Source organism: Corythoichthys intestinalis, chromosome 13 (assembly GCF_030265065.1).
Source record: "Corythoichthys intestinalis isolate RoL2023-P3 chromosome 13, ASM3026506v1, whole genome shotgun sequence".
NCBI classification, from domain to species: Eukaryota; Metazoa; Chordata; class Actinopteri; order Syngnathiformes; family Syngnathidae; genus Corythoichthys; species Corythoichthys intestinalis.
The window spans coordinates 21,371,704-21,396,859 of NC_080407.1; the positions used below are offsets into that span (position 1 = coordinate 21,371,704).

Below are 25,156 nucleotides of genomic sequence, written 5' to 3' on the forward strand. Positions count from 1 at the left end.
CCTCGCGTGAACCGATCGAGCCGCTCCACAGACGCGCTGCCCGTGAAACGCATCCTATGGAAACTGACGCCGAGCGTCACTGGTGTGTTATCGCGGCGGGATCGTTGACGCGACGTTGAGGTTTCTAGTGTGTTACCGGGGTTATACTCCCGCGTTGCGGTTACGGCGCAGCGAGTACGGCATCATTCGACAGTTCTGCGGTGAGAACCGCCGAGCTACTAGAGGGGTGTGGCGTGTTTGTACGGTTTTGGGGCATGCTTGTTGACTTCCGCTAGTCGGAGAAAAAATAAACAATGGAAGAATGAACTCTTGAAAGTAAATATTCTGCTCATCAACACTGAATAAATATTGAACATACAAATGTTGAGGGGCAGGCGACGCAGAAGACGGTTTCGAGGCGGTTTGGCCGACTTTTGATGCCGCACAGAGAGTTTTAGACTCGGGTGGAGGGAGCTAGCTGTGGCGGCTAGCTTCAAACTGGCGTTGAGCACTGCGTTCAAGGTCTGCAAAGTCCTCTAGCCCGATTTGTTTTCCGTGTCCTACAACCAGCCAGTGGGAAGCCATAGCAGATTTCTGGCGTCTATGGAACTTCCCAAACTGCGTTGGGAGCCTTGATTTTAACGTTATCATGAAAAGCACCGAGGCACTCTCAATCAGTGATGATGTATCGTGTGTGAACTGTCTGTTATTGAAAATTAAAGCTCAAATCAACTCTTTTGACACCAAATCTGTGCTTTATTCTTCATATACTTGAAGTTTGATACGTAAATAAGTCACAGACTCACAGCAAACATAAGTACACAATAAATGATGAGGTGCACCGACCAAAAATACGACATAAAGTGATAAAAAGTTGGCTGTTTTTGGCCGACTGGGTCACCGCTTCGTGTGGCCACTCGGTTCCGAACACACGTCTCGGTGGTTCTTCCATTTTTTTTTTTTTTTTTCAATCGCCGACCTTGCCATTTGGCAATCACAATAATGTCTTGACGAGACTTGCTCTTCGATGATACTCCCGTAGGCTTGGTCAATTTTTGCGTGTAGAAAATAATGTTTGATTTTATTCTACAATGGCGGTGATTTCGCGCTAAACCGGAAACAACAGTCTGAGCGGACCAATCACAGTCCGTTTCTGCCACGTCATACGCGTCTACGCGATGCGAAGGTTAGAAAATTCGAGAGGCGCGCGTCGGGCTACGGCGCAGAGTTGTAACTCGGGTCTTCCTTGACGGCGCAGGTCTGACGTGGAAGTATAACTCGGCCTTTATACGTCATCCTTCCGCAATGTATGCATCACGTTGTCCCTCATCGGAGAGCACATTCTTTCACTTTGGAACATTCAGATTATGCCACATGTTTAGATTCCTCGCTTGTTTCAATTGATTCCTGGATAGCAATTTACCTCTTAGATAAATGAAGTATTTTTCCCATTTGACTTGCTTTTCATTCATTAGAATAGAATAGAATAGAATAGAATAGAATAGAATAGAATAGAATAGAATGAAATAAAATAGAATAGAATAGCTCTTTATTGTCATTATACGGTTGTACAATGAAATCTCCCTTTACTTTATTTTCATTTGTCAGTATGTATAGACCCTACTCACCTACGTCACAAAATGACGTGTCGCTGTATCCGGCCGCCATATTGTCCATCATTTTTTAGCCCTATTCTCAATGGTTTCAATTAGTCGTGCAATTTATAGAGCAATCCATGGAAGCCCCGGTGTTATCTGACGCTGTAAACTCATTGGATGCGTTGCATAAAAGGCGTTATGTGGAAAAGCTTCAGTTTATCCATTCGCCAGATCTATATTTGATGCCTAAATCGATGTTTTTCGATCCGCTGTCTTTGCCGTGTTCTGCTACCCTGATATTTACTACTATCTTGTCCACACAAAATCAGCCTATTCTCACGAAAGTTTGAAAAACTTTAAGAGCTTGGAGGCTTATAAATACTTCGTTGCTGGTTGGGTGAAACAGGTCCTCGTCCACGAAAATTCGGCAGGAATCTATCTTGTGCTCGGGAAGGTGATTTACGAAATTTTCAATTCAAAATCTTTTGTTATTGCTAACATCCACTGTCAAGTCTAATGTATATCATGTCATTTGTCAATGGTTTTTAATGTTTATATGGTTTAGCGATAGTGCTCTCCCTACATACATATATAATATGTAATAAATATGAAGTGCGATAGCACTACTCCAGATTGTCCCTAGTAGACATGTGCCGGTTACCGGTTTCACGGTTTACCGTGGTGTGAAAACGTCGCGGTTTCAAAACCACTAAAATTTTCCGTCATACCTTAGTACGATAGTCGCTATTTTTCATGTGCCAAAATGCAGCCGAAGTGGCTTGGTGCGGCAGCGCTCACCCTTCCCCTGTTTGTTGCCGTGAGTGTCAGTGACGCTATACTGCTAAACAGCCAGCAAACCCAAAAACAAACCCTCCAAACACAAGGCGTACTTTTCTTCAATTTATTGAGCTCTCAAATCGTGGTGAAATATACAAATGAATACATTTAAAACGTTGTACAATTCGATTTTTCCACGTGTGATTAGGTTCAACAGGATAGCAGTAGCACCATTAAAAAGTTCGCCAAAAACAAAACACACATTTTCCTTTCAAATTCAATATACAAACCAACTAAAACTTACAAAGACGAATGTCAGCCTAGGCTAAGCTGGGAGAGCAGCTTTGTCGAGGTTTTATGTCTCACAGACGCTGAGTGAGAAACAAGCTTGAATGAAGGGGGAAAGAAAAAGGATCGCGTCAAAGATCGCTAATTGTGAAAGGAGATCTCACTCCTCACTTTTTATTTTTTTTATTTTATTTTTTTGGATGAAACCTTTCCTCAACAATATTTACCTTTTAACTAATTTATAAAACTAACTTATACATTTGTAACTAACTTATTAACTTATGAATTCTTTGTTCTTTTTAACACAAAGGCATGGCATCATGTAGACTAGAGTTGACACAGTGGCTGAAAATGGCGAAACTTCACTTGTGCTCCCCCCCCCCCTCAAAAAAAGTCATACAGTATATATTTTTAATTTCATTTAGAAGTGTTTTTACTTTTTTATAGCAATTATTTTGTTCTTACTCTAATATTGAGCAACTTGAGCTGTGGCTGTGGGTATAGTCTAGGTTCTATTTATTTTAATTTTATATAAAATATTTGTTATTTTTTGTCAATTTATCTATTTTCACATTATATTCATGTTCCAATTTGCAAATATGTTTTGGAAAAAAAATCCTGTTCAATGGAAAAAAAAAATTTTTTTCCTTTTTTTTTTTTGAACCCATACATCTCAAAATTTTGGAGCTATAATTGCAATACCGTGATACCGTGAAACCGCGGTATTTTTGCTGACGGTTATTGTACCGTCAAAATCTGATACCGGCACATGCCTAGTCCCTAGTTGAATTTATTTTTTGGCTTTTGACCTCAATAGTGAAATTGTAAATTAATTGTATGACAACTGTCTTATTATCCCCATATAATTATATATTTTCAGGTAGTTCATTTACAACGTCTGAGTGTATGTTGTCGGCGATTAGCCTAGCAATGATCTTAATTGTGGTTGTCAGCCCAAAACCCTCTAAACATATATTAAATGACTCTTACCAGATATAAAATGACTACTACATAATCTGTGGTAATCGTTTGGAGCCCAGTTTTCTCGTTGAATTGCAGCAGCCCATCTCGCTCTCCTCTCCGGGTCTCTCGGAATCCGGTAGAACTTCAAGTCTCTCCGTCTATCTTCTGTTATTGCAACCGACCGCCACACACGCCTTCACCATTTTGATTATTACTGTTAACGAGCAGAAAAACACGCCATAATAGGAGGAATTTACGTAGCGGTAATGCATCAACAGTGACGAGTTGACGGACGATATGGCGCGGGGGCGTGGCTGTGACGTCATGTGAGTAGGGTCTATAGAGTGCGCAAAAAAAAAAAAAAAACTTTATTGGGTCGCATGCCTGAAAATTTTGAATTGAACTGAACTAATTGTCAATATTTTTTAAAATACTTTTTTTCAATGTTATATATTTATATTTTCTTTACTATAATCTTTTCAATTTTTATGTAGATGTGTGTTCAAGAAGCTTGATTGCATGTAGGTATATACTTTTGATAAGGTGATGGGTACAACACCTAACTTCTCAAAGAGATATCCTCCAAACCCTTTTTGTGTTAGATGATATATATGATTTTTTTTCTCACTATTTTGCACTGTATATAACCTGTTTTGACCATAGTATGTGTAAAGGCCAAAAAACGCCTATGACCATACCTGCTGTTTGTGTTGAATTGTCAAACATAAAACTATTCAATCTTATTTTTTTCTATTGAATGTTTATCCTAACAAGTTGAATAAATATGATCAAGCCTCAAAACGGTTGGTCGAGCATGTTTGGTTGTCAGTGGGATGTCAACATTACACATTTTGAAAAAAGATTTTGGGATTTTTTTGTCTTTTTGGGTCAAAAATGTGGATTAAAATTGGTCAATGAAGAAAAGAACAGTTTGGACATGAAGTTCAAGGTGCCCTGAAAAAAGGGACCCAACTTGGCCATTGTATACAATTTTTTCTTTGAAATATAAAGGCAACATCAAATGCGTGCAAATTCGGCCAAAATAGGCTGAGGTGTTAAAGGGTTAAACTGTTTGTGCGGTATCGGTCGGAACAAAATCCAGCACCCACTTGGCCCTTTGTGGAATTGGTTTGACACCTATGCCATAAATAAATCTATAAATAACATTATTTAAAAAATCTGAGATGGTAAGCAGTTACTCACAATGTTACTCATTACTTGAGTTTTCTTTTCAACGAATACTATTTTTTTACTCATACTTAAGTACATTTTTGGATGACTACTTTTACTTAAAGTAATATTATTTAGAAGAAACGCTACTCTTACTTGATTAAAAATTTTGGCTACTCTACCCACCTCTGAATATTAGGATAATATGGTAAATGGTGTTATACTTATAATGAAAAGTACATTGAAATGTAGTGGACTGAATAAAAACAAGGTATTAATTGTGAATAAAAACAAACAAGTGCTGAGGTACAAGCACTTTGAAGCAGAGTCCAGAGATTTTCATCGGCGGGGGCTGGTAGGCGGGGCTGGAAGTCACTCACAGCAGGTGGTGCTGAGGATCAGTTTTAGTTTTTCCCATCCAAAAACAGCCGTTTCAGTCCAAATTTGTCATGCTGGCTCGTTTTCTCCATTCAAGGCGTGCATGATGGCAGTACACACGTATGCCGGATAGTATAAGTGATACTACTAGGCTAATATAAAGACCGTTCTAATTCACCTAGGGTTCTGGTATTGGAAATAAAAGTGCCTGTGTATTATTATGCAAATCCCCGCAGCTATCATCATCTTCATTTTCGACCTCCAATTGAATTTTCGAAAATTTCAGTTTTTGTACAGTAAAAAAAAAAAAAAAAAAAAAATTATTTTTTGCGCCATGGTAACATTAATCTCCCCACAAAAAAACTCATTTGTGCGCCAGAATTGATTTTTTTATTTATAATTAGTATTTTTGCAATATTGAACAATATATTCTAATTTTCCATATTTATCTAAAGACAGTATTTTGAATGATTTTGAATTTTTGGAATTTGGGGTCTGTTGTTTCAAATATTAAAAGTGAAAAGTGTAGTTTGAAAGGGAGAGTATGATATAGATAATGCCACTTTGTAATGAAACGGCGAGCCGTATAACATGGATCAAACATAGATGAGGAAGTTTGTGTAGAATTTATTACAAAAAAAACCATGGCAACAGTGAACTTTTCCGTTCCAATAGCGCCTTAGTCAATGCGACCCCTGTACCAAGCAAGTTGTCAAAAACATTTTCAACACATAACATATTTCATCAACAAAGTTAAATACAGATATGATTCCGTGTGTTTCATTTATTTAGATATTTACTTTTAACAAAAATGATATACCAAAACTTGACTTGGTACAAGAAAAATAAAACAATTCTTGTCGTAAGAACACTACTTTACTGTCATAGTCCTTTTTTCTTCTTCTTCATTTTTCTATATTTGGCCCTCATACTCTGTCAACCACCAGTAGTAGTAGTAATTAAAAAAAATATATATATTTACATTAACCCCCTGTATTGGAAAAAACACCTGTAACATTTTTATGACCTTTTTATGACCTTGTAACCTTTTTTGTGACCCGAATTGTTCCATATATGTATAACTACATAACTGCGTCATAACTGCTTTTTAACTGCGCCATAACTGCCTTTGAGAAAAGTAACTAAATGTGTGCTCTAGGTGCACACATTCTTTTGGACTGATAATGCAACTTCTTATCAGGTTATGCTCGCCATGCTGACGGGAGTTTTAGCTCATTGCTATGGTAACCAAGATATATGATGCTGCTCGGAAGTGCAACGAGTGAACCAATTATATTTGGACACGAGACTAATCTCCTGAAGAGGTTGGCCAAAACATGTCAAATTTACCATGTTTGGGCAGGCAATATGTCTCCTGAGGGCAGGGGTTGGCCCCCTCTGTGCTTACGTGGCATATGCCTATAAGAGCGGACTTTTTCCGGGCCACACCTAGGGTCGGTCAGAGGGCTTAACGTCAGTCGCTCGGCCGGAGTTCCTTGTTGCTCGAACCAGGAACGTTGTGTGGCCCTCCGTTCATTGTCGACAGGTAAGAGCTTGATTTCATTATCGTCAGGGAACTCATTGCACTTTGAGCGCGGGGATATTATTAGCTCGACAACTAATTGTCTAGCGCCAAAGTTATGTGTGTTGTTGGGAATAATTCATACCTTCAAATATTACGCAATAATTACCTGACTCCGTTTTAGTGTTATATAAGTTTTACCTTATCACCAAACACTCTTCCAACAATTACGCGTATTCGTTCTGAAAAGAAAGGCGTCAGGAAGCCGGCATTTTCACACACGAGTGGATTTATTCCTAACACGGAAATCTAATACAGCACTCGGGGCACAGGTCCCTCTCAGTACAGTCTCGTACTCCCCTGTGTCTATCAGGAGAAGCACACACCCTGTGTTGCCCAAGAATGATTCAAATTACACAATATGCAAATACATGTTCCTAGCGACTATTGATTGGCTATGTGATACCTGCAGTTATTCTTAGCTTGCTCTGATTGGTTTAAATTCCCCTGCAGGATGGCGGGGTCTTCTCTCTTTATCTCCGGGGGGTCCCTCTCAGTGGGGGTCAGCCGGGTTGTTTTCCCGCCTTTTGAAACAAAAGGGAGCGTCTGCCCCCCCCCCCCTTTCCTATGGTTGACTGTGGGCTTGTTCTGCAAGTCCTGTAATTGCGCCTTCGCACACATCTGTTATTTCCTGACACTTGTATGAATGTCTCTGCCATTACATTTGACTGTTGATTAAAGTAATGCATGGTAAAACACTGTTTTCTCTTATTTTGAAATTACTTTACCTTCATTTGATGTGCCTTTAACTGCATCGTAGGGGTTTTTGACAATTCAGACCTAGCGTTGTAGTTATTCTGAGCTGTGCTGATGTGTTTTTAACTGCTTCGTAGGGGTTTTTGATAATTCAGACCAAGCGTTGTAGTTATTCTGAGCTATGTTTGTTATTCTGAGTGATGCTTGATTTTGTTTTTGCTGATTTTGCTTGCTTTTGTGGGATTGTAATCAATTAAACTCCATTTATTCATTTATTTGCAATTTTTAATTAATAAACATTGTCTATTAAGCAAAAGTGTGCCTGTTGCTTACTCACTGCGAACCTTGAAAATTTTGTAAAACATTTTGGCGTCACGGACAGGATAATCGTATTACTTGATAAATTGATTAGAATTGATTGGAATTGCTGTTTGATAAATTGAATTAAGTAATACTGGGAATTTGTTGTTTGGTAAATTGACTTGAGTAATACTGGGATTGTGTTGTTTTGGGATTTACGTATTACTCGATAAATTGAGTGAACATTCCGGTACATTTTTTGGTTTAGCGCTATCAGTAGCGCGGGAAGTGTCGTCGGCGCGCGGGTTCGCGGCCCAGCCAAGTCAGAGAGGTGGGAGTGAATAGTGGGGCGACGCTGAACGACTATAAGACTTTCTTGGTGACACTGAACGCTGTCGAACGCGTGAAACGGTATAGCGCGGGGACCAGAAGGGACCGGAAATTTCAAAGTAATACTAAGTGAGACGTAACAGAATAGCAATCTTTAAGAAATTGCGGAAGTGGAATGTGAAAGAAGCTGAGGAGTCGATCGATGGGGTGATCGTAACTCCTGGTTGGGAAAAAGAACCGTGGAATGGAATTGCGTCGTGTTTGCGCGGATGCGGTGATCGTCCTGATACGTGGATTCATTAGGGGATTGTACTACACATGACGTCAGATGAATAGGAATTTCTGTGGAACTGTGTTGACAGTTAGTTTGTCATTGAGCTCAAATTGTATGTTTTTTATGTTTGGTCTGGTGTGAGCCACTGGTAGAATGTATGGTGATTTTGATTTGTATTTTGAAATTGTGCTGTCTTGTATCATAAGTCATTGGGGATGGTTGTTGTTGTGTGACTGAATGTGAGGCTGCGTTGCGTCATGATTCTTTTTTGCGAGGCTCATGTGTAATAGTTGACCGTTTATTGCGTGTGGATAATTGTAGTTATTGTCGCGTGACTGATTATGATTTTTTGCGTGGGATCGTGTGTGAATAGCTGACCATTTATTGCGTAAATGGCTGACCGTTTATTGCGCAAAATGGGAAGAAGGGAACGTTTTTCAACATGAGGACTGCGGCCCTTCGGTGGCCCCTATTTGCAACATGGGGTCCTCGACGGCATCTGCTGGGTTTTTGCCCAAATTGATTATGAGGGGAGGTTGTAGGTAAAACAAAAATGATTTTGAAATGGAATTTCATTAGAGATGAGAATAGATTGTTGAGCTCAATTGAAACCTATGAAATGTTAAGGATAATTAATTTAATTATCAACGAGCTCATGGATTTAGACATTGGTTTAGACATTTGATTAACTGATTAATTAAATATGCCTGAGGGGAGGAGTGTGTATGCCAGCATCTGCTTGATCAACAGATGACGGTATTCCAGTTCCCGCCCAGAAGCTCAAAACAACAAGGATTATTGATAGTGTTGACAAATTATGTTAATGGGAACAGTGATAAAGTGATTATTCACCTTAGTGCAGCTGTAACAGTTGAGGTGTGGTATTGGCAACTTAAGGGTTAATAATGTACACTCACTGTCATGAGTTGCTTTATTGATAACTTGAACACTGTCATGAGTTGCTTTATTGATAACTTGAATTTGACTGTCATGAGTTGCTTTATTGATAATTTGAATTTGAAATTTTTTTTTCTTAAGGAATTGAAGATACGAAATATTGTCTAGGCTTACGGCTTTTGGATCACATGCTGATGGAATTTGGCTGTCTTTGTTCGGCTGTGACCTCAGTGGCTAATAGACAATTCTAGATTTCGTCGTCACGTGGAATAGTGGCCAATTTTGTAATGAGTGACCACGGCAAAATTGATAATGTATGTAATTACAGTAAATTACAAGAGACGGAACTGAACAATTTGGAGAGGGAAGCGAATATTGGCACTTCGCCAAATGGAAATAATAACGATTTTGACTTTTCAATGTTAGAAAGAAGGTGCTTTTTGTGCCATTAAAGGGTACATTTAGCCAGGGAATGTGAGTGGAAGACATACAGGACAACTTATAAGATTGCAGAAACCGCCGAGTTACCTGTTCGAGCTACTCCGGGTTCGGCTGGTCTTGATTTACGACTCAAATGTCCCAAGGGACACTACGGGTACATTTTACCTAGATCTGGATTGTCACTTAAAGGGGTAACTATACTTGCAGGGGTTATTGATGCTGATTATCAAGGCGAATTGGGGGTTGTAATGTACAATCTGACTTCAGAACCGTTCATTGTGAAATCTGGCGATTAACTTAGTTGTAAAATCATGCATTTTTTAAAAGGTAAAACACAAAATGGCAAAGTCCAAACAAAAATGCAATCAGAAAAATAAAGTGTACCACGAATACGAACGTAACTCCCAACCCTAACCTAACCTGCATGCAAAATCTGATGAAGCCAGCATGGATGACAGGCAAAACAGTCATTGGCCACTGCTTCTCACACCAACACACACCTGTCTCTTCATCCGATTCTTCCGAGCGAATCTTCGACCACAAATTGAGCAGGAAAAATCTTTTCGCCAGTGTGTGTTCTTTCGTGATGTTGTAAGTTTTGCTTTCGAGCGAATCTTTGACCACAAACTGAGCAGGAAAGAGGGTTTTCGCCAGTGTGGGTTCTTGTGGGGGGTTTTTTTACGTGCTCTTGTGACTGACTCTTTGATCACAAACTGTGCAGGAAAAATGTTTTTCGTCAGTGTGGGTTCTTATGTGGTCTTTCAAGTTTTGCTTTCGAGCGAATCCTTGACCACAAACTGAGCAGGAAAAAGGTTTTTCGCCAGTGTGGGTTCTTTCGTGACTTTGTAAGTTTTGCTTATGAGAGAATCCTTGACCACAAACTGAGCAGGAAAAGGGTTTTTCGCCAGTGTGAGTTCTTTTGTGACGTTGTAAGTTTTGCTCTCGAGCGAATCCTTGACCACAAACTGAGCAGGAAAAAGGTTTTTCGCCAGTGTGGGTTATTTCGTGACTTTGTTGATGTTGCTTTTGAGAGAATCTTTGACCACAAACTGAGCAGGAAAAAGGGTTTTCGCCAGTATGGATTCTTTCGTGACGTTGTAAGTTTTGCTTTTGAGAGAATCCTTGACCACAAACTGAGCAGGAAAAAGGTTTTTCGCCAGTGTGGGTTCTTGTGTGTCGTTTTAAGTCGCTCTTGTGACTGAATCTTTGACCACAAACTGAGCAGGAAAAAGGGGTTTTGACAGTGTGCCTCCTCATATGCGCATCACAAGTTTGCTTGGTAGGAAAGGTTTTCCCACACTGAGAGCATTTGCAGAGTTTGTCGTCACTGTGAGATTTCTGATGACCATCATCATTGTAAGGTGTGTGTGTGGTGCCACTACTGTTTGATGGAGCGATGAAAATGTCTGTCTGCAATCCTTCTGTTGAGCTGCTGCTGCAGCCGCTTGGCGGCACAGCCCCTCTGCTAGCTTCACTCGGACAATCTTCACTGTTCAATGGCTCACCATGTGACCCAGTGATATGCTCCTCCTCTTCCTCCTCTTTAACGCATGGCAGCTCTTCCTCCTCCTTTTTGATTGGAAGTTGCTTCTGTTGACAGGGCTCCTCCTCCTCTTTGATTTGGGGGAGCTCAACATCCTCTTTAACGCCAGGAGATTCTAGCTCCTGCCGCTCAGCAAGATATCCTCTGAAACCTGTCGGCACAGGAAAACCATAGCTATATTTTATGGACTACCACCGCGTCTGAAAGAAGTACAGTGATCCCTTGCGGTTTTTTTGGATTCAGTGCATGGTGCGGTTTTAAAAAGTATTTATCAAAAAAATATGCGGTTTAATTTTGCGGTGCCAGAGACAATTGTTTCTCATAGATATGTGTCCGAAAATTCGGCACCGAAAACTATCCGCCAAAAATAGCTATAAGTGCAATTTCGGTTAAAATGTTTTAAATACGAATCGTGTGAAGAACCATAGTCCTCTTATGAGAACGTCATGAAAACAGCGTATTGCAAGCATTATTGAAGCAAAAAGATACTTGCATACTCATACTTGCATTCGTTTTCGTATATAAAAACATTGTCCTCATATTTATGCATTCGTGTTCGTATTAAGGCATTTGTATCTGTAACCACCAAATTCTGACGTTAGATCTTTTTTGGGGGTGCGTGAATACAACTCTCTTTTTGACGACAAGGAATCTTTTCTATGGACTAATTCAAGTTTACGGTTATGAATCAAAAGAAATGAAATAGGGTTAACAAAAATTGAACTGTACTATATAGTAAAATAAATAAATAATTAAATAAAATATATAGACATTAGAATAGGTGACTAGTCTAGGTGACTAAAATCTGCTGACTAATCTGGGAAAAAAATTGTTGTTTGGGACAGACCTACTACTACTACCTACTACTAACCCAATAAATCAACAAATAAGAAGCATTGAATTATGAGCCGCAGGAATCAAAATCAGGGAAAAGTGTAGCACCTTATAGTCCGAAAATTACGGTACCTAAATTGTGATATCTACTTACCGCCGTTACCCTAACACTGCCAGACCTGTTAAGTTTCACGATTTGGTCGGGAGACTCCCGATTTTGACCCCAATGCTCACGCTTCACGATTAGAAAGCCAAATCTCCCGATTTTCCCAAAATGTCAATTTTTTAAAACTTTTTTTTTACGTTTTTGTTTGTCACCGTTTTGTAACGATACCATTCGGCCCGATTCGGAAAGTGACCAACAACGAATAGCCTGGCCGTCTCCGACTTCCCTGCCCTCCCTCCCCTTCAGAGCTGGAAAAGCCCAACCAAACATCTGACAGGGAGGGAAGAGGCGAAGCACCACTGACTTCCCAAGATGCTGGCACTAATAAACCGGCTTTTAGACTGGTTCAAGTCTTTATTTTGGAAGGAAGAGATGGAGCTGACCCTGGTCGGCCTCCAGTATTCGGGAAAAACGACTTTCGTCAACATAATTGCCGTTAAGTCTTACTTGCCAGTGATAGCTAACTAGCCTAATGCTAATAGCATTAGAGCGAATAATGGGAGAACGATGACGAGGAAGAAGTCGCTGCTTTACTCTGTGTTTTCATGGATCAAACATCATGGAATATTAAACCACTGCGGTCCTACCCCCACAATATATGAATTTAAGTGAGAAAGCGTATCGTTACTTACTTGAAGTTTAATCATTTAGATTCGCTATTATGCTAAAGCTAAAGTGTATACTATACACTTTATTACATTATATCATTATTACTGTGCTGAAACAAAAAATATAAAGTTTCAATTCTAGGTTACAATTCAATTAAAAAACTGCCATGACAAAGATACTTTTAAAAACAAATATGATTAATTTTCTAAATGATGTAATTAATGTTTTTAATCTTGCTGATTTAGTCTGACGAAACCCTAATTGGAGTGATGGTTGATGAGATGAAGAGGCTGCTGAGGAAGCTGATGTCCAAATTTGTGCAAATGGATGTGATCAGGAAAGCTGAGGATATCCTAGATGTTGATTACAGGAACAAGGAGAACTGGCATGACACAGGCAACATAGCAGTAACACATGATGCCAGACAATACATGGAGCAAGTTGAAGACTATCTCTGATGCCACCAAAAAGAGGTTCTTTGACAGTGTAGTTAATTTTTACACAAGTGTTGTGACCAAAATGAACTTGAAAAAAAATGGTTGCATTTTGTCTTAGCGATTGTCGCGCGCGCGCGCGCGACATCGGGGTTGGCAACAGAAATCTCCCTATTTGCAATTTCTACAACTTAACAGGTATGCACTGCTGATTCACACCCTATCATTGTTGGCTTATGAGAGTACTAAATGTTGTTTAATGCCAGAAATTCTTGATGAAAAATGCCACAAACAAAAAGACCACAAACAAATCTTATTTCTTCATTTGCAAAGTTGTGTCCCCAAAGTCGATTTCTGTTGGAGAAAATTCATCCTTGCCATTTTTTTTTCTTTCGTGTTTTGTTGTCTTCTAATCCAGCACAAAAGTCATTTCAAAGTGCTTGACATCACATTAACTGCAATTCAAAATTGGATTCCCTTGACACCACTACTGTTAAAATGAAAAATGAATTCTCATCACCACGATCCGTCATGTACAACATACTCGTAACGTACCTTCCATTCTAAGAAGAACCTTAGCGTCCATTAGTTTGCACACAGTCGAGTGTCGGTGACGTGGGGGCTCCTGTTTCACTCCACAAAGTTCCTCCGGTCTCGCGGACATTTTCCCCACTTGATTTCTGAATGCTGAGACGAAGATTTGCTCATGATTTTTTAGACCATAATGCTGGACACGTCGTCGAGAAAAGAGGAAAAAATGGCGAGTCTTTATCTTTTATCTTCTTTGTCTCTTTATTTCTATGATCTCTTTGTCTTATAAAAAGCCAATCGGGACAGCGGCTGTGGCAAGCGAGTTAGTATCGCACAGCCAATCAAGAGATTAGCGCCAAGCAAGTCAAAGTCTGCGCAGCCATTCACGAGCGTCAGCGTGGTCCGATTGTGGAAGAGGAGGGCTGCTTTTCGTTGTCGAAGCACTTTACATTCAGACACTTTTATGGAAGATTTACGTTTGTGAATTGGTTAGCATATAAGCCGTGGTCGTTATCGTTAACAGTCGCTAATGGAGTTGTATATGTGTATTGTATGTATTTTTTATGCCTTCGCGATGCATATACAATGTTGATGTTGAATGATCTGTATTATTTGCTGTGTACGGTAGTTTCCCATTATGACCGCTAGATAACAGCATTCGTCCATTTGTTGTAAGCGGATTCAGTCATAATATATGCTTGTTAGTGAATGTGTGCATTTGACAGTATTTTCCTGGTTAAATTGAAATTTACGATAGTAATTTAGCTTATTCCTTTTTTGTTGTACAGACTGAATTCATCATACCTTATGCCCTGTGGAGTTACAATTCCTCATTTTTTGTACATCAAGGAAGATTTGGATGAATATAAGGCAAATTACTGGTGCTCTGATCGGCACACCATAGTCCTTACAAGGTGTGGCGTTTTTGTACGCTTGTGATCTTATTTCTGATTACAACAAAGGATGCTGTGAGGCTCTTATGCGTGGTATAACTTTACACGTCTTTATTTTGCGTGCGCCATTCATCACAACACTTCTGCGTGCTCGTGCGCATGTGCGCCGTAGCTCAGGCATATAAACGTAAACACGTCTGTGAATAGGCACATACGTAATATTTCACTTTACGTGACACAAGGAACTAGCCCTTTAAAGGGGAACTTTGAAGTAAGGTTGGCCAACCATGTTTTTGAATAATATCAATGGCTAAACAATTATAAGCATATTTTCATTATTTTTTTAACGCAACCCTACCAGATTCTTTGTTTAACCCATAGCAACGCCCTTGACAACGAAAATGCTTTTCTTCGACAATCTTCAGAAATTACGTCACACCTAGACGTGCGAGGGAAGTCCACCATAGAACAGTATTGTTTGTTGCATTGCTTCTCGGTAAGATGCCACGGCGGTGTGTGGCGATGTTTTGTTCTCACTCAAACGAAAAGTTGTATGAGTGGCCAAAGGATAGCAGGGCACGTAAATGGACATATTTCGTTCGCACGAAGCGAATGAATTTCATGCCATCATCGAGTAGTGTTCTCTGCTGCAAACACTTCGAAGATGCCTGCTTCCTTAACCGGTCTGCTTATGATCAAGGATTTTCCAAAAAGTAAGTGTGATTTATGGATAGATGACTGATGACTTTGTCAAAGCAGAGCTGCCAACTGTTGTGGAATGAACAGTATAAGCTAGCGACGTTAGCCGAGGCTATCCCCGATCATAGTTGTTGTTGCGTTCGCTAGGTTAAGCGTGTTTAAATTGTGCGTCATCTACGATCTTGTCCGAAACTGTTAATCCACTGTCAATCGGGAAAGGGGTGTGGATGTGCACATAAGCGGGTCGGCGTCGCGGTAATTCACGGTCACGTTGCAGATAGCCTTCTAGTTTGTGTTTCGCCGTTTCGCGAGAGCCGCTGACAGGTGACAACTGTTGCTTTTAAAGTCTGGCAGCGAATCAGCGAGCGCGCAGGCCACGCAGTGAATCATGGGAAATGTAGTCTCGGGACAACACTGAATTGGTGCTTTGTAATCTGTTCGCTTGTGTGAAAAAACTACATTTCCTCACGCCATTAGACGCCACTTTGTTTTCTTATTGCTGCCACAAAAAAGTGGAGAAAGTCATCGGCGACTGTGATATAGTGGATATTATTTAGTTGTAATACGGGAGTTCACCAGTAGAGTGTACGCATGTCATTTAGATGTGTTATTATTTGTGCCTTACTCCTTCACGAAGAGAGAAACGTTGTTGTTCAGAGTCAATTGGGAAGACATTGAGTAAAGTTGTAAAAGCCAATAAAGGTGTCGTGTGGGTCACTCGGTCAAGATATAACAACGACTCTCCTTCTTTCCCCCTAACGTTTTTGTATTATTATCTTATATGCACGAGAGCTGCCGGATCTGCCAAAATGAACATTAAGTCTGATTTTTTTTTTTTTTTAACAATGTCATCAGATAGACAAAAACATAACATTATGTGCAAATGCCTGCATCTTCAAATCATAAAAATAATAACAGCCTATATCTTACCAATGTTGTAATCTCGATGGGTCTTGTATCCATTCCATGTCAGGTAGTCTAGGTACATTGTTTGCATTCTGATTAGCGTCTGGCTAATACATGTTAGATCCAACATAAAATTCCAAGCTCCTCTTCTTCCTCCAACTCTTCAAAAACTTGGATCTCCTCCCTTGCGCTCGGTCTATCGCTTATATCGCTGTTTGAATCATTGTTTGAAGGGCTTTGTTTGGCGGCCGTATGTATGGAGCTTCCAACGCTGTTCCCAGTGTGACGTATCACTTCCGGGTTCGTCCCCTTTCAGGCTCGAACTTCGGAAACGCGATTATTTTGACAAATATACAACATATAAATCATTTTTTCATGCTTTATTTGGTGGACAATGTTTAATTATTTTACTTGTGACCCTATTTGGCATGTGAAGAAATTAGTTCACAACTTTAACGTCACCTCAAGAACAATAACCGTTTTATTTGAATTCTCTTTCCCTTTATATCACTCCAAAACCTCATCTGTTCCGATCTACTTTCTGATTCTCACAATTGTGTCTCTGTCTTCTTCTCTTATTAATGTGATTCTTATCCACAAATTTAACTTCTAATTCTATGCTTGTTTTATTTTAATATTTTATTGTTATTTTATTTTTATGATTGCGTTTTTATCCTTCTTCTAAAGCATCATTGAGCGTCATGAAAACCACTAACTAAAATGATTATTATTAAATACATAACTGCTTATGAGTTGGTTGACAAATAGTTAAACCCACTTTATAATGTTGGATTGATCAATTAATTAATTTCCACGAATGGCATTTTTAATAAGATTATTAATCTATCCTTATTTGTTGTTTATGGTTAACCTTTTTGTGTATGTGAAATGACAATCAAACTTTTCTCATGTTGTAACCTTTCACTGTCTTATTTAAAACCAGAGCCTTCCATTTCTTCCTTCAGGAGACCACATCTGACAGCAGTGTCTCTCACAGCTCTGTTCGCAGCACTGTTAAGAGATCATTGGATAATGTGGACTCAAGTGGGCTTTCGAAATCGACCCCCGGTAAACTTGCATTTGATCACAGACACACTGATGAATTCATCTCTACTTTTACATAAGTTTTGTAAGGATGTTTTTGTGTGCTTTTTTGCCAACATAATCGATGTGACCAAAGAGGAGTACCTGGTTTGGAGGCAGTGGATGATCTGGCTGTGTTTGTTAGCCTGAACTGAAATGTCACAGCACTGTCAACACATGAAATCTCCCAGATATTGAAGCTGTACTCCCGCCTGCATCCATCTGACAAGGCTTCGCCAAAATATTCATTAAAATCAAAAAAGAAACTCTTGATGGTGCCACTACTGATAGATCCATGCTTTCATGTTGTTGACGCCAAATTCTGACCCTACCATCCGAATGTCGTAGCAGAAATTGAGACTCATCAGACCAGGCAACGTTTTTCCAATCTTCTATTGTCCAATTTTGATGAGCTTGTGCAAATTGCAGCCTCAGTTTCCTGTTCTTAGCTGAGAGGAGTGGCACCCGGCGTGGTCTTCTGCTGCTGTAGCCCATCTGCCTCAAAGTTCGACGTACTGTGCGTTCAGAGATGCTCTTCTGCCTACCTGGGTTGTAACGGGTGGTTATTTGAGTCACTGCTGCCTTTCTATCAGCTCAAACCAGTCTGGCCATTCCCCTCTGACCTCTGGCATCAACAAGGCATTTCCGCCCACAGAACTGCCGCTCACTGGATATTTTTTCTTTTTCGGACCATTGTCTGTAAACCCTAGAGATGGTTGTGCGTGAAAATCCCAGGAGATTAGCAGTTTCTGAAATACTCAGACTAGCCCTTCTGGCACCAACAACCATGCCAAGTTCAAAGTCACTCAAATCACTCAAATCACCTTTCTTCCCCATACTGATGCTCGGTTTGAACTGCAGGAGATTGTCTTGAACCATTTCTACATGCCTAAATGCACTGAGTTGCCGCCATGTGATTGGCTGATTAGAAATTAAGTGTTAACGAGCAGTTGGACAGGTATACCTAATAAAGTGGCCGGTGAGTGTATATTAAATGCATCTTACCAGATATAAAATGACTACTACATAATCTGTGGTGATCGTTTGGTGCCCATTTCTCGTCTATAGACCCCACTCGCATGACGTCACAACCACGCCTCCGCGTCATATTGCCCGTCAGCTCGTCGTGTTTACGCATTACCGCTACGTAAATTCCTCCTGTTATGGCGTGTTTTTCTGCTCGTTAACATTAATAATCAAAATGATGAAGGCGTGTGTGGCGGTTGGTTGCCGTAACAGAGAAGATAGACGGAGATACTTGAAGTTCTACCGTATTCCGAGAGACCCGGAGAGCGAGATGGACTGCTGCAATTCGACGAGAAAACTGGGCACCAAACGATCACCACAGATTATAAAGTAGTCATTTTATATCTGGCAAGATGCATTTAATATATATTTAGAGGGTTTTGGGCTGACAACCACAATAAAGATCATTGCGAGGCTAATCGCCGACAACATACAGTTTCAAATTCAAGATGTTTATTTCTTCCGCCATCATTATTTTTTAAATAATATTTAGCTGCTACCAAGTGAAAGAAGCTGGCCTCGTCCCCGGATCATCAGTTAAACAGGGGTGTCCAAACTTTTTGCAAAGGGGGCCAGATTTGGTGTAAAAATGTGGGGGGCTACTTTGGCTGATTTACGTAGAACAATATATTTAAACAAATTTTAGCAAGCCCTTATGTGTGTCACATTTGCTTTATTATTATTATTTTAATAATTTCAACAATCTCGCCTTTGTAGCGTTCTCTTTCGACACTCGGGCTCTTGCGAAATACTGCTGCTGTGAAATTAAACTAGCTTCAAGTTGCTATAATTTCTCGCTGCGTATCTTCCCTGCAATGTACATGTCAGCGTGTCTGGTTTGGTAATATCGCGTCACATCGAACTCTTTGAAAACAGCGACTGTCTCTTTGCAAATGAGGCAGACACAGTTGTTGCGTATTTTATTGAAGAAATAGTCCAATATCCACCTATTCTTGAAGCGCTGGCCATCGCAGTCAACTTTTTTTTATATTGATTATCGCCATTTTAGAAAATTGGAAGTAAAGGGTCACACGGGGTAATGTTGCTTAGAGTGCTGCTCTTAAAGTTTTTCAAAGTTTCGTGAGAGTAGGCTGGGTTTCTGTGGACAAGATAGTTGTAGATATCAGGGTAGCAGATGTCAGGCAGAGACGGTGAAGACAGCGGGTCGAAAAATATCGATTTAGGCATCAAATATGGATCTGGCGAATGGATAGACTGAAGCTTTTCCACATAACGCCTTTTATGCAACGCATCCAATGAGTTTACAGCGTCTGAAAGCATCGGGGCTTTCATGAATTGCACTATAAATTGCACGACAAATTGAAACCATTGAGAATACAGATAAACAATGACGGACAATATGGCGGCCGGATACAGCAACACGTCATTGTGTGACGTTGGTGAGTGGGTCTATTGACAAGTTTCCTGAGCGAAGCATGGGCGGGGCCATCTTTGACATTTTCTGCTACAGATTTCCAACTTAGGCAGAACGACATGAAGTGTGGCTGAAGTAAGCAGCGTTAGACAAATTGTAAAATCAAACCAGAGCAACCCACAGAATCATCAAAAATGGATTCAGCATTTTCTGGGCTGTGCGTGGTTGTGTCAACTCGTGGAAGCGCCTACATACACTACACGGTTGGAAGCTGAATGTTTTGATCAGCGACCAGCTGTTAGAAAAGGACCAGTGCGGACCTAACTCGCCATATTCCTTAAATCGAATGCATCAGTAGATAATAAGTTAAGGATGTGGCACGCTTAAAAAATATTTTATCAGTTCGTTGATCGTTCGTGGACAAAATTCCAACAGTCTGTGCAACCTGTGTTAATACGAGGTGGAGATTGATACACCTGCCACCTGAGTGACCAAAATGAGGCGAAATTACAAATAATATGACAGATTAGATTATAGTTATGATATTATAAGCTCATTACCCATGTGGATCCATATAAACACAAGCAATATGTAATTCTTTTATTTACTGCAGATATTGGTCACAATAAAACTTTTGGACAACATAATTCCATTTCTTATCTTGTTTTTAATAATTTGTGCATGTGCAAAACAGGTCAATAAATCACAATTTATAAAATTATTAGAAAAAATATTAACGTAGGTGGAGCATAACTCGAGCCTTCCATCATCAGTCATCCACAACTTAAGGCAGCGTGTGTAAAAAGTTGAATGCACGTCGTCTCGATATATGTCCATCAACGTAAAGTAAGTTGTTGTGGCACATCAAATTGTCTTCCTTTGCCGAACAGCGTTTCCACCTGTAAACAATTAAATTGGAACACTTGCATTTTGTGTGACTTGTAATAGATGAGTGTTTTCCATTTCTTTATTGTTGTATAACTTCCGTTTAGCAAAGCTAATGATGTCTCAGCTGTGACACAAAACAGAATTGTCGTCAAATTGAACATAATTGTCCATTCTTACTCAGACATTACATGTACAGATTAGCAGCAGTTACGAATATAGCTTAGTAGTTAGCATGTGTTGCAGCCACAACAGTAGTTGCAGTAAATAATATTAAACATCATCATAATTACAATCATCGTCTTGGTTCCACATCTGCCTCCATGAAAACAAAATTCCGGGTTCATATATTAGGACACATTCAACTTTGTTGCTGTGCCTCCGAGATTTTCAGGTTCCTCATTGCGTTTCCTTCCACTGCCTTTAGCTCAATAAAATACTAAAATATTTTGGCTGTGGTGACTCTTCGCCATTTATTCATGTTGTCCTTCCATGTCGTGATGATGGCAGATGGATGCGGTATTTCCAGATTGTCATCTTGAGGGATTTTGATGAGTGATGCCGCTCCAGTTTCATTATTGTTTTGGTTAGAGAACGTGTAAAATGGAAGCCGCGAGCAAAAATATGGAACCTCGGAAACTTGTCTATACTGAGTATTACTGACTACAATCTTGTCTAATCACAGATTCTTCCACTCTTTATGACCAGGAGCGAGAGGCAAGAGGGGAAGCGACAAAGACAAGGCGATATAAAATCATCAAAACCACTGCCAAAAATGTAGAAAGGCAAAAATGACACATTTGGATTAGATGCAGTTTTTGTTGTTGTTGTATATTGTGCTCTGTTTTTCGACTCGCGACAGGTAGATTTTGACACCAATCTTTAGAAAAAAAATGTTCTCACGATGCAATTTGAATTGGCTCTGTAAAATATGGTCCCATTTTACAATAAGGGTTCCTTATTTAACATTAGTTAATGCATTTAAAAAAAATACTTCTGTAAAATTATAACAATTCATATTAGCCCTTATCTAACAATAAAAAATATATTAATTAACATTGCTTAATGCATTACCAGACTAATGGTTAAGTACCAAAGTGTATTTTTTGCATCTACCTGTTGAAGATTTCCCCTCAAATAATGTGTTGTTTTCAATCAAATATGCACAAATCTCTGGTTGCGATTGCTTCAACATCATTGCTTTGAACTATTAATGGTCCCATTTATTTGCTACCCAGAGGTGACATGTGGTCCACTTTACAATGAGGGTCCCAAAAGCATTCAGTAATGGTTAATTATAGTTAAGGGGAGGTACTTAAAGAGCATATGACACGAGAAAAAAAGTCTTAAATTGCATTGTTATGTGAATTAGAATCATATTTTGAGACGATTCGACTATATACAACAATTTAGCAAAGCACAGATGACGAGAAATTAGTCTTTTAATCTGCCGGTTAGCCACGCCTACCATTATAGGGCTTTAGCGTCCCCAACAGGTGGATGATGTCAGCGGTAGACTTGGCTCATCGATTTTACTATTCAGCCCATTGAGGGGAAATTATTCAGAACGAGGAAAACGCGACGAAGAAAGCCGCAAAATGTCATTGTTTCAGTCTCTCTACTCCAATATTTTTACAGGATATTCTTTTTACCCAAGTATTTTTCCCCAATAGCTATATAAATGGCTTGAGAAGGACCAGTCAGCCCGTTGAGGGGGAACTATTCACAACGAGGAAAACGCGACGAAGAGAGCAGCAAAATGTCATTGTTTCTGTCTCTTTACTTCAATATTTTTACAGGATACTCTTTTTATCCAAGTATTTTCCCCAATTGCTAAATAAATGGCATGGTCATGACAAATAACAGTCTTGTGCTGAATGGAATATGAAATAATAAAAATGCATTTATTCAGGACGACATGGCAAAATTACTCCATAATGGTCAAAACTGTCGACTTCACCTTTACTGTCGCACCTCCCGAACGATATTTTATGACACCTAAATCGGACATATGTCATTTCCCTTCCCCGGCTTCGGAGAATGTAAACAAACCAGAAGGCGTGACAGCTAGCCGACATGCTAACCCGAACCGAGTGATGTTTCAAAGTCTTCAAAGCGGAAAATCACACATAGCTATCCTGGATTATTTGACATGACGACCCGGTTGTCAAATGTCTTAGCGGATCGGCAAACCGCCCGGCAGAGAGCAATTTACAGTTCGTTCCCCGGAGGAGGGTGGCTGGAGTTGTTGTGCAGCTAACAGTGCTGCTGCTAATGCATTAGGAGAGCTTTTTACATGCCTATCAATAATCAAACGTAAGTAGTCCTTCATTTAAAGGAAGTTTGTAGTGTTTACTTTGTAATCGCTGTATTCGTATTTGACATAATACAAAACAAGATGTTTACTCACTTCCTCGTAAGTCCAATGGTCCCACAGTAAATATCCACGGTGAATGGGAACCTTTTGAAACTCCAAAAAGGCGCATACGCCTCTCCCTCATACATAATGATTTTTCTGCAGCTGTTTGGCTGGCGTGATGCGAAAAATAAACGTATTAATCCGCAAAATCAGCTGAATCCTTCGTCCTCATACACAACAGTACACTGTAGCGTGAAGTGGACGTCTTCTACCATACACATCACAGCGCCCTCCTCCTCAAAGCGAGACCGAACCCGGAAGTCACTCATTTTCCTGGCGCGGGATTAAAAAAACTAAATAAATATAGCGATCGCTTCCACACACATCCAAGCGGTCCATATCATTCAGGAGCATAAAATACCGCGTGTATTATGAAATAAACATGCTTTTTCGTGTCACAGGCACTTTAAGCATTTATGATTTCTTGATTAAAGGGTATGAAAACGCAAAGGGGGTGTGAGACATCAATAGAACCGTTATGTGCCAAGATAACAAATACTGATAAAGTTAACAAAAAAATCAATCACATTAATGAGCAATTATCGAAAATAGATCGAAAATGACAAACATTTCCGAAAGTGTTCTGGAAACAGCCGAATGGGGCGGAGACGTCATAACAAGGAAACAAAAGGTCGAGGCAGGTGCCATAGTTGTTTATCGACGAGAGAGTTGCGTTCGTGTTTTATCAAAAACTCGCTAAAATGGTTCAAACCTGTCATGCTATGTGGTTTACAAAAAGCCATTTGTCGCAATGTAGTACCCATGAGTTCCCGAACACGAGAAAAAGAGCTGGACTACGCAGACAATGAGTAAAGTTCGTCAGTGCTAAGAGGGCTAATTTTGCAGACCGAGCCTCCGGCACGGTTTTATGTGGTGCGCATTTTACACCTGAAAGCTATACGAACTATGGGCAAATGAAATCAGGTTTTGCTAAGAAATTGCTGCTGAAAGCAGATGCGGTGCCCGGTGAAAGAGGACGATGACTGGCTCTGATGAGACCACCTCACCACCCCAGGCAAAGCAAAGGAGGGAAATGGCCAGAGTGAGTACTCTTTTATAATAATAAACATATCACGCATTGGATATAGGACTGGACACATGTATAAATTATCGCTCGTAAAATATATAGACCCTACTCACCTACGTCACAAAATGGACGTGTCGCTGTTTCCGGCCGCCATATTGTACCTATTTTTTTAGACCTATTCTTATTGTTTTCAATTAGTCGAGCAAGTTATAGAGCAATTCATGGAAGCCCCGGTGTTATCTGAGGCTGTAAACTCATTGGATGCGTTGCATAAAAGGCGTTACGTGGAAAAGCTTCAGTTTATCCATTCGCCAGATCCGTATTTGATGCCTAAATCGATGCTTTTCGACCCGCTGGCTTCGCCTGACATCTGCTACGCTGATATTTACAATTATCTTGTCCACACAAAATCAGCCTATTCTCACAAAAATTTGAAAAACTTTAAGAGCTTGGAGGCTTATAAATACTTCGTTGCTGGTTGGGTGAAACAGGTCCTCGTACACGAAAAATCGGCAGGAATCTATCTTGTGCTTGGAAAGGTGAGTTACGAAATTTTCAATTCAAAATCTTTTGTTATTGCTAACATCCACTGTCAAGTCTAATGTATTTCATGTCGTTTGTCAATGGAGTTAAGGCTTTTAATGTTTATATGGTTTAGCGATAGCACTCTCACTACATACATACGTGTATGTTGTCGGCGATTAGCCTAGCAATGATCTTAATTGTGGTTGTCAGCCCAAAACCCTCTAAATATATATTAAATGCATCTTACCAGATATAAAATGACTATTACATAATCTGTGGTAATCGTTTGGAGCCCAGTTTTCTCGTCGAATTGCAGCAGCCCATCTCGCTCTCTTCTCCGGGTTGTTTCACTCATGAGACCAAATATATCAAGAAAAATGCATATTCTAACTGAGGAAAAAGTTAGGACACCCTACCAACTAATAGCTCGTGTTACCCCTTTTGGCTGAAATAACTTCAGTGAGATGCTTGTTGTAGCCATTTACCTGACATCGGTCGGAAGAAAGTTTGCCCACTCCTCAACGCGGA

The 25,156-nt window shown here is 39.9% G+C and overlaps 1 protein-coding gene and 1 long non-coding RNA gene across 3 annotated transcripts; one reads left to right on the forward strand and one right to left on the reverse strand.

Annotated features, from left to right (window-relative positions):
• Positions 1-1,529: 1,529 nt before the first annotated feature.
• LOC130928086 (zinc finger protein 239-like) lies at positions 1,530-23,300 on the reverse strand. 2 transcript variants are annotated; one of them, XM_057854313.1, is made up of 2 exons: positions 23,068-23,300; positions 1,530-11,367 (listed from the first exon to the last, which is right to left on the reverse strand). In XM_057854313.1, the coding sequence occupies exons 1-2, from the start codon at positions 23,156-23,158 to the stop codon at positions 10,352-10,354; spliced, it is 1,107 nt and encodes a 368-aa protein (XP_057710296.1). In that variant the 5' UTR covers positions 23,159-23,300; the 3' UTR covers positions 1,530-10,351. The 2 variants fall into 2 exon arrangements, with proteins under 2 accessions (XP_057710296.1, XP_057710295.1); XM_057854312.1 differs by lacking the exon at positions 23,068-23,300 and adding an exon at positions 13,815-14,188.
• Positions 14,306-20,992, forward strand: LOC130928104 (uncharacterized). The gene is made up of 3 exons (XR_009066629.1): positions 14,306-15,396; positions 17,254-17,356; positions 17,469-20,992. It is a non-coding gene; the product is annotated as an uncharacterized LOC130928104 (long non-coding RNA).
• Positions 23,301-25,156: the final 1,856 nt, after the last annotated feature.